The following is an 18,581-nucleotide window of genomic DNA, read 5'->3' on the forward strand; positions in this document are numbered from 1 at the left end:
CTCTCTCTCTCTCTCTCTCTCTCTCTCTCTCTCTCTCTCTCTCTCTCTCTCTCTCACTTTCCACTTTCCTCTTCGAAGGTGATATAGTGACTAAAAAATAGCAGCATAATACACAAAGACAACAAGTATGACAAGCTTGCATGAGTTTCCCGCACTTGGGCGCGCGGCACTACCACCCGTATATCATACAGGCGGGCTTTTTTAACATCCGGCATAAAGGGGTTAAGGTGTGACAGTTTCATAAACACGAGCAACCAACACCTCGCTCACCCTTTAGCTAAAGTCTGCACATATGTACTCATATGTACTACCCATATGTACTCTATTATGACGCTGCTCCACACTCACACAGGCACACGTACATATATAACCATATATTTTTGTTTCTAAAATCAATTAGTTCACAAAAAAAAATAATAATAGATATTTATGTAAAATTTACATGAAGGTAATGATGAAGACACCTTCGTGGCAAAAGTAAATCCTGCCTGATCGTTGTCTTCCCAAGCGCAGCGTTCAGTCTTAAGAATACCGATTTCACCCTGATGGCATTCTTCTACTGACAAAGGTAGAAAGTATTGTTTAAAAATTCGGCCAAGTGTCTCAGTGCAGTTCCCCCAAGAAGCAACGTGGGTGTGCGTGACTTCATTGAATCAAGTTAACGTGATTATTTAATTGTATCTCCTTAAATGTCAAGTCACGTTAAATCAAAATCACGTTATTCAAACTCACATTAATCAAGAAAAGACTATATGTTGCAATATGAGAATAAATTCACTTTAGAAAAACATCAGAAACATGTGGTTACTCATGATAAGGAGCTGGAAGATATCAAAATTCATGTATTATATCTCCTAATTAACTACATCTACTTTTTGGTATTAATTTTGGTTATTAAGTACTGTATACACCACAATGTATTGTTTCTATGATGGTTAGGCTATCCTTTGTCTGTTATGTTCTCTTCAAAATGAACAAGTTAAACTTTGTTTTGATCTACAATATATATACTTTCTCTTATAAATCTGATTACAATGGGGACTGTCATTGTGACAGCCTTACCTCTCCATTTGAAGTGCCAAAATTGATCTTGAGGATTATCAATGGAAAGAAATTGTTGTGGACCGAACCCTGACAGTTGTACGCAAAAGTTAATTTCCCTTTGAACTATAAAGATCATAGTCTAAATAGGATTAAGTCAACTTTCAATGTCCACTTACTATAACAGCCAAGTAAGCAACTGATTGACTGACCATAATAATTTTGCTAGCATTTACCAAAATACTGACAATTGAAGTTTCTAAGGATTTCCATGCTTAAGAGTACACTGAAATCAAATTTTGCAGAATTAATTTGAACTGATGAATTCACTGAGAATTTTTAAATTGTCAGCAAGTTAATTGTTCTGAGGACACATTTCTTAGTACTGCAAACAATACTTTCCATCCATAGCCTTTTATAAATGAGGTTTATAATAATAACTTTTACCACTTCTTAATCATCCCTAGGATTCGGTCTGTCTCTTTGATGTTTGTAACCACATGCCACAATACATGTATAACAGAGGTTCCCAACTAGTAGGTCACTACCCCTGGGGAACAAGGAAACCTTAGCAAGGGTGTCACAAACATGCTAGAAGTTGCTTGAGATAATGCTGATTTCAACTCGTCAATTAGAGTTTTTGTGCTCATAGATATATATATATATATATTGTTTTTGCCTCAATGCAGATAAGAAAAAAAAAAAAGATCGATCCTTAACAAAAATAAAGTGGGGTTGCATGGATTTCAAGCTTTTGGATAAGGGGTCACAATTGGAAAAATGTTGGGAACCAATTATCTGTAACAAGGATCACAAAATGAACCGGAGAAATAGGAAAAACCATTCAATTCCTGAGATAGTAGTTTAATCTTTAAACTACTAACACTAGATTTCTTTATCATTTCTTGTGCACTGAATTATAGATGCTAATAAAACAAATTATTTGTTTACTCATCAATATTCACAAAATAATTTAGTGTCAGCAAGATTTGCTTATTTGCATAATTCATTGATAATTATTGATATTGAAATGAAGCAGCTTTACGCAAACTAGATTATTAGCTTTGATTGTCAATGATTTTATTGTAACATAGCATAATTGAACAATACTGGAACATCTCCTTTTATTAGAAATAAGGTTTTAAAATGTGATAGCAAAGGATTTATTCATTTATTTATTTTATTTATTTTTATTATTTTTTTCATGAATGTAATATGATTAATTTACTTGTCTTATCATTTCCTGTTATATCAAAATCAACATTTATAGATAAATTGTCTCTAATTCTTAACCAGTGTTCATACTGTTTACTCATACAAAGATACTGATCAGGAAATCTTGACTACAGACCTTAAGTATGACAACACATACATATTCAATTAACCTCATTGCAGGCATGCTGGTGTTTTCATAGTGTGAATGATCGTTCTGGTGTCTTAAAATGTGTTTTTTGTACAAGGAGCCGCCGTGGTACAGTGGAACCATGCGTGCTTTGGGATCCGAGGGATCTCCAAGCGCACAGGTTCAAATCCTGTCCACGGTCCAAGTGTAGGTTGGGCTTCCTCACTCGGGGCAACGGTTTCCTAGCGGGTGGGCTTTGAGATAGGAGGTACCCCAAAAAGTATCCCCTTTAGCCCAGAAATTTTCGTGAAAAGCCCACATGGTAAAAAAAATAAATAAATAAATAAAATAACCCCATTTTTTTTTTTTTTTTTTTTTTTTTTTTTTTTTTATACCATGTGGGCTTTTCACGGGAATTCAAATAAGAAACCAAATTCTGAGAATTGAATTGCAAATATGAACTATTTGCACATAAAACCTAAATCTAAATATTGCTTACAAGTTTGGCTTCAAGTATTTTAGGATTGGCAAATAATGTTTAATCAATTAATATTACATTTGTGACATGCAGATATGCAACAAACATATTTCTGACCTCTGATCAACATTTTCCTAATTTATTACTACATTTCTTCAACATAAGTAACACTTCCCTCCAGTTAATAAACCGTGATCCATCAAGTATACAATATAAAGATAACCAATGCTTAAGAAGATGACAGTAATTTTCACTCTTCATAAAGGATTTAGGCAACATTGGAGTACAAATGTGTAGGTAATTACAGAAAGGTGATAACAAATGTGTTCCTCCAATCTGCAATGTTTTTTATATGAACATTTAAAGTAATATAACTTGTTTCAATGAAGCGATCTTAGTGGCATGTGATCCAAAATATATAAGGGTTAAAAATCATAATATTAATTTTTCTCAATGGATTTTGAAATGTGACAACAAAACTGTAAATATTAGTTTTCTTTAAATCTTAATTTATATATCATTTATAATGTTTTAAAATGCTTATATGTATGTTCATCAATTAGTATGTGTGAATGTCATGTATGTGTGTATGTGAGAAAACAATGGCCTCTGTTTTCCAGTCCAGAAGATTTGAATTGTAATATATAACACTTTCTTGACTTGGTGAACACCACAAATAATTAATGCACAGTAATGGCCTGGAAAATAATGGCACCTGGCTAGAAATATTACAACTTTGAGATCAATTTAACTGCAGCACTATTTGTAATTATTTTGAGATCACTTAAGCCAAAGGAAAGATGTTATTTTTACAGTAAATACAAAATTTCTATCCCTTGACTTTCATTTCTCCATCCACTAAGTACAAAAATCCAGCATTCCCATTTGTCAATTCAATATCCATAACCTGATCCAAAGAAATTTCCAGCTATGGCAACAGTACAAATTTCTGTTTATCCTTTTCATGCTCTCCCCCTTTCATACTACAATCAGATCAGTCTCCTTTCTCTACTTCCACTTTATACTGTCTTCCAATTTCCTTTCGGATCCTTCTCTTGCATCTGACACTTCTACTATAGTAACATGAAATAATTATGAAGCTCAGGGATTTTCTGTTACAAAATTAGTGAAGTGGTTATGTATACAGAATAGGAAAAAGACTCAAGTTAGTTTTTATAACCATGTTCATCTCACAAACTGCAAACTTAGGCATTAAGCAAACATCAAGTTATGTATTAAACTCAGGAATTCTATAATGAAGACCCTTGAAATGTGCAAGATCCCTGCTGCAATGAAGAAAGAAGTGAGCTCTGCAGACTGAAAAATCCCTACTGCAATGAAGCAATGAGCTATGCAGACTGATATAAATAACACTCAAGCTCTTTGAGAAGTAGTAGACATCTATCAAAACAATGATTTTACTCCCAGCAAGGTCTAATAGCACCAGTTCAGGGGTGCTGTGAACTTTCCATTAAATCTAGTTGTGATCTAGCTGTCTCACAACTCAAGGGGGCAGTCACAGCCTGGCCTATAAAGACAACTCCTGCTTCACACAAAACTACATACACTTACTACACTTGGCGGCTCCAAGTCCAGCCTCGGAGTCCCACTCTGCGGAGGGGACCAGAAATGTCCCCAGATTGGACTGCTCTCAATGACGACCCAAAATGTTTTGACACCTCTCTCAATTTTTTTCTTCATTAACTAATGCAACATTCACAGTCATAGATCTAATTTTCAATCTGTAGAACATCACCTCTCCTCTGCTAAACCTTATCTTCTTTTCCTCACTGAAACACAGCTATCTGAGGCAACTGACAGTAGCCCCTTCTCTGTTCCCTTCTACTTTCTCTATTTTCATTTTCGTTCCAAAGCTGAATATTACATCTATGTGCGCAACAACTTAACTTGCTCTCACAGTTTTCCACCATCTGGCTTCAACTCAATAGTCACTCTCTAACAAAATTTATCTGTGCTGTCTATCTCTCTCCTAACTCTTCTGACTAAAGTAAATTCTTTGACTATTTGGCTTCTAAAGTGGAGCACATTCTGTTCCTCTCTCCTTTTATGGAGATCTCCACCCTTGGAGATTTCAATGTTCACCACCAGCTTTGGCTTTCCTCTCCCTTTACTGACCATCCTGGTGAACTAGCCTTCAACTTTACTATCCTCCAAGACTTAGAGTAACTTGAGCAACACTGTACTAACCTGACCGTCTTGGAGATATGCCCAACATTTTTTATCTTTTCCTTACCTCTAATCCTTCTACTTATGCTGTTACCTTATCTTCTCCGTTGGGCTCCTCCAATCACAACCTCATATCTGTATCTTGCCCTATTTCTCCAATCCCTCCTCAGGATCCCCCAAGACAGAGATCCGTCTGGTAATTTCCCTCTGCCAGTTGGAGCAACCTGAGGAGATATTATGCTGATTTTCCCTGGAATGATTACTGTTTCTGTGTAGACTCATCTCTGTGTGCCAAACACAAAACAGAGGTGATAGTGTCTGGTATGGAGATGTACATTCCTCATTCTTTTTCTCGACCTAAACCTTCTAAACCTTGGTTTAACACAGCCTGTTCTTGTGCTATACACAATAGAGAGGTTGCCCACAAAAGGTACTTGAGCCTTCCATCACCTGAATCTCATGCACTTTATATTTCTGCTCAGAATGATGGCAAGTCAATTCTCCAACTTGCCAAACACTCCTTCATAAATAGAAAATGTCAGAAACTTCACTTCATCTTTCCCTTCTTTATTTCATTCTGATGGCACCACTGCCATCTCATCTGTCTCTGAAGCTGAACTCTTCTCTCAAATCTTTGCTAACAATTCCCCCTTAAATGATTCTGGGCTTGTTCCTCCCTCTCCTCCTCCCCCCTGACTATTTCATGCCTTCAATTAAAATTCTACATAATGATGTTTCCCATGCCCTCGCTGGCCTAAACTCTCTGAGGCTTATGGACCTGATGGGGTCCCTCCTATTGTTCATAAATACTGCTTCCGTGCTTGCACCTTGCCTGGCCAAACCTTTTCAACTCTGTCTTTCAACTTCTACCTTTCCTTCCTGCTGGAAGTCTACCTACATTCAGCCTGTTCCTAAAAAGGGTGACCATTCTAATCCCTCAAGCTACTGCCCTATTTGTTTAATCTCTTGCTTGTCAAAAGTTTTTTAATCTATCCTCAATAGGGAGATTCTTAAACATGTCACTTCACAAAATCCTATCTGATCACCAGTATGGCTTCTATCAAGGTTGTTCTACTGGTGATCTGGCTTTCTTTAGTGGGTCTTGGTCATCCTCTTTTTGAGATTTCAGTGAAACTTTTAATCATGTTAGACATATCAAAAGCTTTTAAGAGTCTGGCATAAAGCTTTGATTTAAAAACTGGCCTCCCATGGTTTCTATCCTTCTCTCTGCAACTTTTTCTCAAGTTTTCTTCCCAACCGTTCTGTTGCAGCTGTGGTTGACGGCCACTGTTCTTCTCCTAAATCTATTAACAATGGTGTTCCTCAAGGTTCTTTACTGTCACCCACTCTCTATTATTCATTAGTGATCTTAACCAAACCTCTTGCCCTATCCACTCCTGTGCTGATGATACCACCCTATATCTTTCCACGTCTTTTCAGAGACGACCAACTCTTCAGAAAGTCAACAGATCATGCAGGAACACCAATAAGCGCCTGACTTCTGATCTTTCTAAGATTTCTGATTGGGGCAGAGAAAACTTAATAGTGTTCAATACCTCAAAAACTCAATTCCTTTGTCTATCAACTCAATACAACCTTCCAGACAACTATCCCCTCTTCTTCAATGACACTCAACTGTCTCCCTCTTCTACATTGATTATCCTCAGTCTGTCTTTTACTCATAATCTAAACTGGAAACTTCACATCTCATCTCTTGCTAAAACAGCTTCTATGAAGTTTGGCATTCTGAGGCGTCTCTGCCAGTTTATCTTCCCCTTTCAACTGCTAACCCTGTACAAGAGCCTTATCTGTCCTTGTATGGAGTTCTCCTCATATGTTTGGGGGTTCCACTCACACAGTTTTGTTAAATAAGGTGGAATCCAAAGCTTTTCATCTCATGAACTCCCTTCCTCTGACTGACTCTTCAGCCTCTTTCTCACCACTGGAATGTTGCATCTCTTCCTATCTTTTATTGCTATTTTCATGCTAACTGCTCTACTGATCTTGCAAACTGCATGCCTTTCCTTCTGTTGCCTTGCTGCACAAAGCTTTCTTCTTCCTCTCACCCCTATTCTGTCCAACTCTCTATTGCAAGAGTTAACTAGTACTCCCATTAATCTATTTTCTTTCTCTGGTAAACTCGAGAACTCCCTGCCTGCTTCTGTATTTCCACCTTCTTACGAATCACTGGATCATAACCAAGAATGTGCTGGTGTCATTCATGTGTAAGGAACTCTATGCATTGCTCGATTAACTTGAACCATTCGAATCCATTATCTTCCTTTCAATCTGTACATACAGTGGACCCTTGGACCTTGAACATAAATTGTTCAATGTCTGAATAATTTGAGATCTGAAACTGTTTTCTGTACAGGAAACAATGTAAATAATTTTAATTCATTCCAGGAACCTAGATTCTTACCCAAGTAAACAAGAATTGAACTCCAGCTGGGAATCAGAGCAATGCAACAACATGCAACCAAAACAAGCATAGAACTGATGTTTACCTCCTGCCAACGGTGCCAGCGTTACCCGGATTCAGCTGGATTCATCCACTTTCGTGTTTTTTCAAGGTCCAAATTTTTTTCAACCTCCGGAGGTAAAATTTACTGAACTTTTTCTTCCAGTCTGAATTGTTTGAGGTCTGGCTTATTCATTCAAAGTCCTAGAGTTCTCTGTAATTCCTTACAATATTAAATTAATGGAAGTTATTTCATTCCCATTTGAATCTCTAATTCTACAATATTTATCAAATTATAAGAAATAAATGTGATGAAAGTAGATCTCTAAAAATAAAGAATAAATCAACACTCACCCAGTAAAGGTTGAGGAAGCTTGCAGTAGAAAAAAAAAAAAAAAAAAACTACATATAGGCAGTAGATTCATGGAGTCATCCAGAGCATCAGTGTGGCCAACAACTGGATCATCTGGGTCAGCCAAGCCAGGAATGCTAATATTAAGCAGAGAATACTGACAAGTGATAGGATCTTCAGACACAGTTTTGAGAGAGAGAGAGAGAGAGAGAGAGAGAGAGAGAGAGAGAGATGCAATCAGCCTCTTTCTTGGCATCAGAAAGGTATGTCAGTTCTTGGTTCATTTATCTATGAGAAATGGCATTTAATGTGAAACAAAATAAACAAACTGAATAAAAGAAAGAATGTAGTATGTACAATATGTACATATAAAATACACAACTCTCCTACGTTCAACAGTGCTTCATTCAGATAAAGACATCACATACATTTACTCCCAAATTCATTAAACATCATTGTTCTTCTCTTTGCAATATTGAACAACATACTTCGTACTGGATAGATGTTGTTCATCAGTCCACGTTTCTTGGATCCATGATCACTGATATCGACAAGAGGATCGGGGAAGGCAGCTCCCTTGTCCCACGTCAAGTTGACAAAGATGAATGTGTACAACGCCTGCATCCTCAGCATCTTACTATATGGTAGTGAGATGTGGACCACACATGCCTGCCAGGAGTAAAGGCTTGATTCCTTCCATCTCATAAGCCCTCCAATGCATACTCAGCACTTGGCAAGACAATGTGACCAACACTATCATTCTACCTCATGCACCTCCCCACCATTTACATCCTACTGTGACAATGCCGGCTGCACTGGCTAGGTCACATTTGCCACATAGAGGATGGCTGAATCCCAAAAGACATCCTCTATGGAGAGCTTGCCACAAGACAGAGAAGCATTGGCCACCTGCAGCTGAGGTACAACAATGTGTGCAAGAGAGAGACAAAGGCACTTGACATCAACACCCAACTCCTGGGAGGACCTCGCAGCCGATTGCACCAGCTGGAGAAGCACACTTCACAGGCAGCTGCAGACTGGTGAAGAAAAGTTGCCTGCTGCAGCAGCAGAGAAGCAAGTTCACAGAAAGGAAAGGACAGTTAACAGACCAGAATCAGCACCCAGATGTGACCTATGTTACTATTATGACTGCTACTCTCGCACTAGTCTATATAGTCATGGGAGGTGCTGCTTAAGCCAAGCAGTCTCAAAACTAAAGGACGGATATACCTACCCATGATCATTTATGACCGAAAGAGACTGACGATACTTTTTACACAACTCAAAACTCTTGTTAAATCATACTATTGGCAAAATGAGCTGGACAATGTGCAATCATTAATTACACATAACTTTTTGAACACATTATACCTGCCACTCAGTCTGTACCTTTAGTTTTCACTTCTCTTCCTTACATCACTGAAGATATCAACATCACACATCCTCTTCACAGATAGCTATAGTCACAGTGAAAAGTTAAGTATGTTCTTGTTACTAAAGTGGCCTGGAACATATCAAAAGAAAGTAACCATTTCTATATATATATATATATATATATATATATATATATATATATATATATATATATATATATATATATATATATATATATATACAAAAAACCTAGTAAAGGAAAGTAAATTAATTGTAAATCTGAGGCTTTACAATAGGCCTAGAGTTCCCAAGAAAGAATAATGAGAAGAATGATACTTAATATAATGTGAATTATGATGAGTTAAGAATACAATAAATGGAGTAAAGGAAAGTAAATTAATAGTAAATCTGAATGAGGCTTCCCAAGAAAAAATAATGAGAAGAATGATACTTAATATAATGTGAATTATGATAAGTTAATACAATAATTGAAGACATTTCAACAATATTCAAATGAAGTGTACATGGATTGAACAGAACATGTTGCTGATAAGTAATTAGTAAAGGAATGGAAAAAAAATGCAGGGAAGTATGAGATTTTGACAGAGAAAGGAGATATTAAGTTTTGATGAGGAAGACATGAACTAATGATTATAAGTCAGGGTATAAAAGATGTGTTTTATGAAGACTATTTATTTTGTACACATTAACAATACAAAAATAAATACTGTATAGGATTCAAGAAATGTGTTCTGCTAATGTACTTACTTAATTATATTTCTACAAGAATTAATCAAGTTCATTAAGCCTCAGTGTGTGTGTGTGTGTATTTACCTAGTTGTAGTTTTACAGGGCCTGGGCTTTATACTCATGTGGCCCCGTCTCCATATCTACACTTATTCAATCTTAGTGTATGCACACTCGTTGCAGACACTACTTCATTTAAACTGTTCCACATCTCAATACATCTTTGCGGGAAACTATATTTTTTAACATCTCTGACATCTTCCCTTTCTCAGCTTTTTACTATGCGATCTTGTGCTTCGAATGTCATATTCTTCTCTCAGGATCAGTTTCTCATTAACCACTTGGTCCATTCCGTTGATCAATTTATAAACTTGTATCAGATCTCCTCTCTCCCTTCTTTGTTCCAGGGTTGGTAGATCCATAGTGTGTGTGTGTGTGTGTGTGTGTGTGTGTGTGTGTGTGTGTTTACCTAGTTGTATATTACAAAGTTCGAGCAGGGCTCATAGTGACCTGTCCCCATATCTACATTCATCTAACTTTTTCTTAAATTTATGCACACTTTCTGCTGTTACAATCTCATCACTTAACACATTAACCATGTTTGGCAACTCAGCACACTCACACCACGTAACCTTTATTACCCGACCACTCCAGTGTCCGTTGGACTTTTCACAGCGAGAGGAGGTCTGCATCATTGTGAGAGCATGACCTGTAGTATAGAGCATAAAAATCCATGGTACAAATATATACCAAATTGCGGACTAGTCATTTTTTTTCCTTCTATCACGTATTGGTACACCAGTGTGCCAGGCATGGGTTATAGCATATGATCATATATTCATGTTCCACTAGTTGGTATAGTTTTATGATGGATATTTGAGTTAGTATTGATACAATAACTTAAATTTTTATAAACTGTGCATAGGAAAACCAATAATAATGTCTTTTTCCCTCTCAACAGAAATGAACCCGGCTGTCTTTTACGGAGAGATAATCACACACTTCATCTGATGATCCAGATGATTCTGATTTTTTTGTCAGTAATTCAGATGATCCAGATGATGATCTCTTCAAAGAAAGTGATTCTGAAACAGATGAAGAGCAGTTCAAGCACCAAATGGAAATTATTCAAACTCTGGAAGAAATGGAAACAACAGCACACAATCTGAATGGTTGCCTGTATCTTCAAAGCAATGCATGCATGCCTTTACTGGCAAGGAAGAAATGAGTGTCACTATCAGTAACGCAGTTGACGAAACTGAGGTGCTGCATATTGATGTATATGGTCTCTTTGTATCTGATGACATCATTGATATGATTGTTCAAGAAACCAATAGGTATGCACAACAAGAAATTGATGCTGCAACAGTAACACGTAGGTCACAACTGGTGTCATGGAAACCTACCAACAGACAAGATATAGATTTTTTTTGGCATTGTGATTTACATGGGATTAGTTGTAAAGCCTGAAATTCAACTCTACTGGTGTAAAAGTATGTATATAATGATCCCTTTGTACCAAAGCTGATGTCAGGGGAAAGATTTGAGCTTCTCTACAGATTTTTGCATTTTATAGACAACACGTGTCATCTAAATTCTCAAGATAAATTGTACAAGGTCAGATCACTGATTGAGCTACTTGTTAACAATTTTAAAGCTGTGTACAAACCTGGCTCCAAACTTGTTGACAAAAGCATGGTGCCATTTAGAGGAAGATTAGGCATCAAACTACATTCCAGGGAAAGCTAACAAATATGGAATGAAATTGTACAAAGTTTGCATACCTGAGGGATATACATGGAAGAGATGTTTTGACACTATCAACAGTACCTGAGCAAGGTAATGACTTAGTTCTAAGTGCAAAGAAAAACAGAAAAGGAGAAGAGATTGTAAAACCTGAAAGTGTCATTGAGTACAATAAAGCAAAAAAAGGGGTTGATGTTGCTGATTAACTCAATTCCTACTGATCGCCACTCCAAAAATCAAGGAAGTGATACAAGAAGTTGGCTCTAGAAATGATTGCTGGGATATCAGTGACAGATGCTCAAATTCTATACAATAAATGCTACTCAGCAAAACAAGTATGCCTAAAAACCTTCACAAAATCAGTAATCCTTTCTGTTACTTCACTTACTAAAAACATTCCTGAGGAAATTACAAAACCAGAGAAGAGGACCTCTGATATATTGGGTGCAAGAAAAGAACATACCTTATAGGAAGCAGATGGACCAAAGAAAAACACAAGGAAGCAATGCAGAGGATGCTATGAAAAAATCTCACTGTGTGATGGATACAAGGTGGCCACAAACAAGACTAGGAGAGTATCCACCTTATGCAATGAATGTGAGGGTCAACCACACCTCTGCATTTCATGTTTCAACGAAAAACATGAGTCGTATAATTAGTGATCAACATTATGATGATCTAATATTCCATTATTTTCTTATATTGATTGTATTTTTGAAGTAATATGTCACCAAACATTACTTGTATTTCAGAAGCCTATTTTTTTCTTTCAACAAATAAACTTAGTCTTATCATTTTTATCTTATTTTCCAGTACCACAGCAATGCATCTGCATTCATAATAAATACAAATTTATACACAAATTCTTTACATATTCATGTTTGTAATAGTTTGTAGAAAGTGATATTCGGGCCTCAGATGTACCTATGTGCAACAAGTGAGACATCTGCTCGGTAGAAGGGTGGCCTAATACGCGATTAACATGTTAATCCATTCCAGATGGCCACCGTCCTATGTGAAAACTGAACTTCTTAATGTTCCTCAGGCACTGATATTTACATGATCTTGGGATGTCCTCTAGTTCATCTATCCCTATCCTCTGTCAGTGTTACCAGGTCTTGTCTATATATCTTTTCCATACAGTTTACTAACTTATACATTGTTATTAGGTCCACTCTTTCCTGTCTATCCTTCAAGGTTGGTGAGGTGTGTGTGTGTGTGTGTGTGTGTGTGTGTGTGTGTGTGTGTGTGTGTGTGTGTGTGTGTGTGTGTGTGTGTGTGTAATTCACTGTTTGATCTGCTGCAGTCTCTGACGAGACAGCCAGACGTTACCCTACGGAACGAGCTCAGAGCTCATTGTTTCCGATCTTGGGATAGGTCTGAGACCAGGCACACACCACACACCGGGACAACAAGGTCACAACTCCTCGATTTACATCCCGTACCTACTCACTGCTAGGTGAACAGGGGCTACACGTGAAAGGAGACACACCCAAATATCTCCACCCGGCCAGGGAATCGAACCCCGGTCATCTGGCTTGTGAAGCCAGCGCTCTAACCACTGAGCTACCGTGTGTGTGTGTGTATATATATATATATATATATATATATATATATATATATATATATATATATATATATATATATATATATATATATATATATATAGTTATGGTCTTCTCGTATACATCAGGCTCGAAACTGTAGTCAAAGGCAGGATCTGGGCATGAATAATGAAAGGAAACAAGATTTTTCAACCTCCTTTTTGTCAGCATGACAAGCTCGTCCTCACTTTCCACATTTTCATTTCCTTTCTCAATATTCTGTAGAACTTCTCTAATTGTGAGTAATGAAGCCATTTCTTCTTCATTTCCTTGTTTTTGTTCAGCGTGAGATGTGGTGGGTTGGGGTGTGACGATGGTGAGGGTGGTGGTGGTGGGTGACGCGAGGATGTGTACTGGAGCATTTGAGGTGTCAGGTTCAACACGTTCTTTTTATTCTTTGCACTTCCATACTCATATTCCAGGCGTCCTTCCTCTGCTTATTCCTCTTAGACACCCGTCGCATGGTTGGCAGTAGGTGAAAAGCAGGATGCGCTAAATAAATTACGTGCTGTTTAGCAGAGTGAACGGCGGATAGCGAGAAACACAGCAACAACCTCTCTCTCTAATAGCTTTCCTCCTACTGAGTCTCTCTGGTGCCTTGATTGACGCCAACCGTAGACTTTCAATGTTGCCATATCATGTCCACCAAAAAAAAGTTAAAATTTTTGCCTTTTTTTCGTAGTTTTTGAGAAAAAAAAATGATTCTGCTGATGTAAACTAACGCACATGGTTGAGTACGGGACCTTTAAATGATATTTAAACGCAAACCAGTGTGTGTTTCACCATAAAACTTCGTGAAATAATAGGTAACGTGTATATACATATTTTTTTTCCACAAAAAACATTAATTTTCATATTTTTTCGGTCTCTAAATTGGACGCCCCCCTTAAATTTATGAAGGGAGGGAGAGTGGAGCGAGAAATACGCTAGCTGGCAACCTGTGGAATGTAAACAAAGGGCGCATCATTGTACCGCATACAAAACTTAATGTACCACATTTTCACAAGGCTTTCCATTTTATCCATTGCAGTCATGAGTTCAGGTGGTTCTTTTTAGCTTGCAAGGAAGATATGATCTCACCAGCTTTCTTAATAGAGTCTGCTAACTTGAAAATGGTAGACAGTAGATGGAGTCAAGCCATGGTGGGAAGCAATGCTATTAGTTTTCTCGCCTCTCTCGTGTCTGTGAATAATATCCAGCTTCACTTCGAGAGTAAGAGACTTCCTGGCCTTTTAAGCAGTGCTAGGCGATATTGCAGGGCGTTTTGGTGGCATGTAGAGTGAAGGAAGACAAGCTGCTGCTGACGCTGTTATTGTTTTGAATAGAGGGAGTGAGTGGTGCGCGTTTTGTCCACGAGGCGCTGGTGTATTCAAAAGAATGTCGGCTTGCGTGATATGGCGGGGCTTTCAAACTTGGAAAAAATTACCTGGATAAAATTTTGTTAAAGCAAGTTTGGTGTTCGTTAAATGAGCAGATGGTAGTAAAAGGAAACCTTCATTGTAGCGAAATTTCGTTGAGTGAACCTTCGTTAAGCAGGGGTTGCTTGTATGTATGTATGTATGTATGTATGTATGTGTATGTATATATATATATATATATATATATATATATATATATATATATATATATATATATATATATATACACCTAACCCTCCATTATTGCGCCCTTCCATTATCGCGTTTATGTGTTATCACGCACTTATGAGAATCTGCAAAATTCAGTTTTAGCGCATTTGGAAAATCGTTATCGTACACCCGTAGTAGTAGTACTACCCATATCCCAACCACACACCAACAAATGTTTAGATGGGGGGAGGAGGAGGAGGAGGAAGAGGTGGAGGGGGAGAAAGATGACAATCATGAGTATGATTAATAATATACAGTAATCCCTCTTGTATCCGAACCGCCATTATCCGAACCTCGCCAATATCTGAACCATTCCTAGACTAGCCCCACGAATCCAAACATGGGCTCTGAGTGGTTTGAATTTCCCGCATGCGAATTTACACATTTGGCGTGGCGGCGCGCTTGTGCTTCCCACCTCTCACTCAACCTGGGTCACGGCTGGCCCGGGTCACTTCTCTGTTGTTCTCCAACTAGTGGGTGTCGGCTGTATACTGGCGATAACTTTTGGACTAATATGGCCCCTCCACCTGCAAAACGACCCAGGAAAGTGCTGACTTTGGAGACGAAGCGGGAAATATTATGTCGGTGTGATGAAGGGTGGTTGAGTGCACGCATTCAGGAAGAATTCGGCATCCCAAAGTCTTCCCTTTGTATTGTGAAAGTTGCTTCCACTTTTATATATAAGAAAAATACTTAACTAAGTACGTATGCATCATACCACCAACAGGATATTGATGTGGAGCTGAAGTCGGCATCAGAGGAAGCAGATAAGTAATGCGTACACAAACATGTCGCCGCTAGACCACACAGGATGATGAAACAGGCTCACTCACCTTCCATGATGTATGTACATATGCACTACTGTATTGTATTCTTCCAATACAATTCTCAAATTTCTGCAAATAAGTGATTTGTGTGTATTTCTATCCACTTTCATTCATTTAGACATTAAAAATTGAGCACTACAGTGACGTGGTGAAGGTTATCTCGCGTATCCGGATCCTCACAATATCCGAACCCCCTGTGGCCCAATTAGTTCGAATACAGGAGGGATTACTGTATTAACATATATTATCAACCATGCCATTCATTTCAGATTGTCAAATGTTAATAAGCTACACCAGTATTAATCGTAGTAAATTTAGGGTAACAGAAAAATTTTTTAAGAAAATATTTGGGTTGAGGCACCAATTTATTTATTTCCTATTTATTCTTCACTTCTGTTATCGCATTTTCCGCTATTGCGCGGTTTTTTAAGCACCAATTTCGCGCGATAACGGAGGGTTAGGTGTGTGTGTGTGTGTGTGTGTGTATATATATATATATATATATATATATATATATATATATATATATATATATATATATATATATATATATATATATATATATATATATATTAAAGAAAATTATGATCTACTAATGACTTTTTGTATGCAATGTACTTTTAGGGCTGATAAAAAATGGAAAACAAAGGAACTTACTTCAAACAAAAAAGAAAGGACTAAAATAATATTAAAATATATCATTCTAAGTAAAAAATTATTACTACTAGGAAGAACAATTAAAAATAAATTACACTATATTCTTTTATAAACATATACATATATTGAAGCTATCTAAAGCCCTCATGAGGATTTAGTACAGGAATCAAGTTAACTACAATAAGAATATACAATAAAACTAAGAATAGTAAAGAGGTATTACTTAAAAAAGTGAAGAGGAATATGTAAAGTGAAAGAATGTGATATCTCTAAAAGCACAAGAAAATAGATCCTTAGTGCCTAAACTGATGATGGGTGATGTAACACAAAATATGAAGCTACATACAGAGACACTCATTATAGAGAGGTTCTGGAGATAAAAAAAAAAAAAAAAAAAAGGCACTCATGATTACAAACTGTCATCCCTTAATGACTGTCCTACTAAATGACCACTCAGAGATATACAAAGACTGGAATATTTAGAAAGAATAGTAAAAACAATATAAAAAAAAACTACCACATATTTTGGCATACAAGATGACAATTGAATTATCCTAAAAAGACACAATAAAGGATGTTGTACTATATACCAGATGCAAAAACAATTACCTTCAGACTAAGCTCATATACTGAAAAATACTTGGAGAAACATGATGTATAGAAGATTACGGCCAACAGCCCAACACACGTACTGCACCTAATTTTTATAGATTTTATCCATCCAACCTTTTTCATAAGGTACAAAATATCCAACAGAAATTTCATTTTAGATTCAGCTATGTGCTTGAAGACTATATCTTATTACTGGTAATACATTCAAGGTATTTCATTCACTGTACTGGTATGTACAATACATCACTTCACCACAGATGCCTTGGTAGCTGGGGTATCATTTTATACAACCAATAAATATCACCTAACACCATTAATTCCGACTGAAATTTGGGAGATATCTTATCCACCAAAATATATGGTAGTATTTACTGTATGTCATACAAAAACTTGGTCCAAATGATAGCAGGCTTTCAGCCAATCCCTCATCTCTCCTATACCCTAGCCCCCACTGATAACTCAATGTCTTGGTATAATGATTATTACAGTCAGCAATATTATTATTATTATTACTATCATTATTATTATTATTCTATGTTGTAGTTTTTATTGAGGCCTAACCCAATACTAATACCATCAGTAAGAGGTGTTAAATAGGGCAGGGGGTTATGGGAGTGTCAACTTAACAACGATTTTGCTTACCAACAGGATGTCACGAACATAACCCTGTCACTAAGCGAGGACAATCTATATAATGAATAAAGTCTAAAATACAATCACCATTATGTAGTTCACTTGAAAATTAGTCTTTATGCAAAGAATACATTGTAAGGGAAGAAGGAGCAGTAACAGACAAAATCAAACCAAACATACCAGCAGGAGCCTCTCCAATATTTACTGCGTATCAATCAGTTTGCTCTGTAGCTGACAGAGGGAGATGAGCACTGCCTCCTCTGTGCGTACAGTGCGACTCTGCTGCAGAGGACAGGTATTTATGTAGAAGTCAAAGAGGTGGCTGGGTTTCGTTGCTTCAAGGTCTGTGTCAGCTTTAATGGCAGATTCCAAACCTTCGACACCTGCAATAGGATCAATGACGTTTTTTTTTTTTTAGCAATATTGTATCTTACACTGCTGACTTTCAAAAAGTCCTGTTGGATTTTCATGGAATTTTCAAGGATGTTTTCATAATTCTTGAAGTTGTTCAAAGAGAATTCTGTACCAGCAAATGTGTAATCTTAAAGACCACAATGATTAACATAACAATACAAAATATTCCTTATGAGTTTACAATAGTGTTCTTCAATCTTTTCTAAGTTTATACAACCTCTGGGAGGTTTTAAGTTCATGTACTCTTGTATCTAAGTTGATTAATTCTTATATAATATGAATATTTAGTTTATCTCTTTGTAAAATTGAAAATACAAAAACAAAAATTCTAGGCCTTAATTTGAAATAAAGCCACTAGATTGTAAATCAATATCTTACATGGGTACTAAACGTATAATAAAAATTATGATAATAGACTAATATAATAAACAAATTGTAATACGGTACTTAAATCTAATTATTTTTTTATATGTCAATT

The 18,581-nt window shown here is 36.8% G+C and overlaps 2 protein-coding genes across 4 annotated transcripts in view; one reads left to right on the forward strand and one right to left on the reverse strand.

The window, feature by feature from the left end:
- Positions 1-11,916, forward strand: part of LOC123515132 — a 110,451-nt gene extending 98,535 nt beyond the window's left edge. The window contains exon 7 of the mRNA XM_045273588.1: positions 10,944-11,916. The gene's annotated coding sequence lies outside the window, so the exon portion shown is untranslated. The remainder of the gene's footprint in view (positions 1-10,943) is intronic.
- Positions 10,768-18,581, reverse strand: part of LOC123515133 (putative methyltransferase C9orf114) — a 35,354-nt gene continuing 27,540 nt past the window's right edge. For 2 of the 3 annotated variants that reach the window (XM_045273591.1, XM_045273592.1), the window contains exons 6-7: positions 17,870-18,072; positions 10,768-11,067 (exon numbers count right to left, since the gene is read on the reverse strand). In XM_045273591.1, the coding sequence (XP_045129526.1) occupies positions 17,891-18,072 (182 nt within the window). In that variant the 3' untranslated portion in view covers positions 10,768-11,067; positions 17,870-17,890. Of the gene's footprint in view, positions 11,068-16,535; positions 18,073-18,581 lie in introns of those variants that run through there. The other variant, XM_045273593.1, reaches the window with a different exon arrangement.

Source organism: Portunus trituberculatus, chromosome 38 (genome assembly GCF_017591435.1).
Source record: "Portunus trituberculatus isolate SZX2019 chromosome 38, ASM1759143v1, whole genome shotgun sequence".
In the NCBI taxonomy this organism is placed as follows: domain Eukaryota; kingdom Metazoa; phylum Arthropoda; class Malacostraca; order Decapoda; family Portunidae; genus Portunus; species Portunus trituberculatus.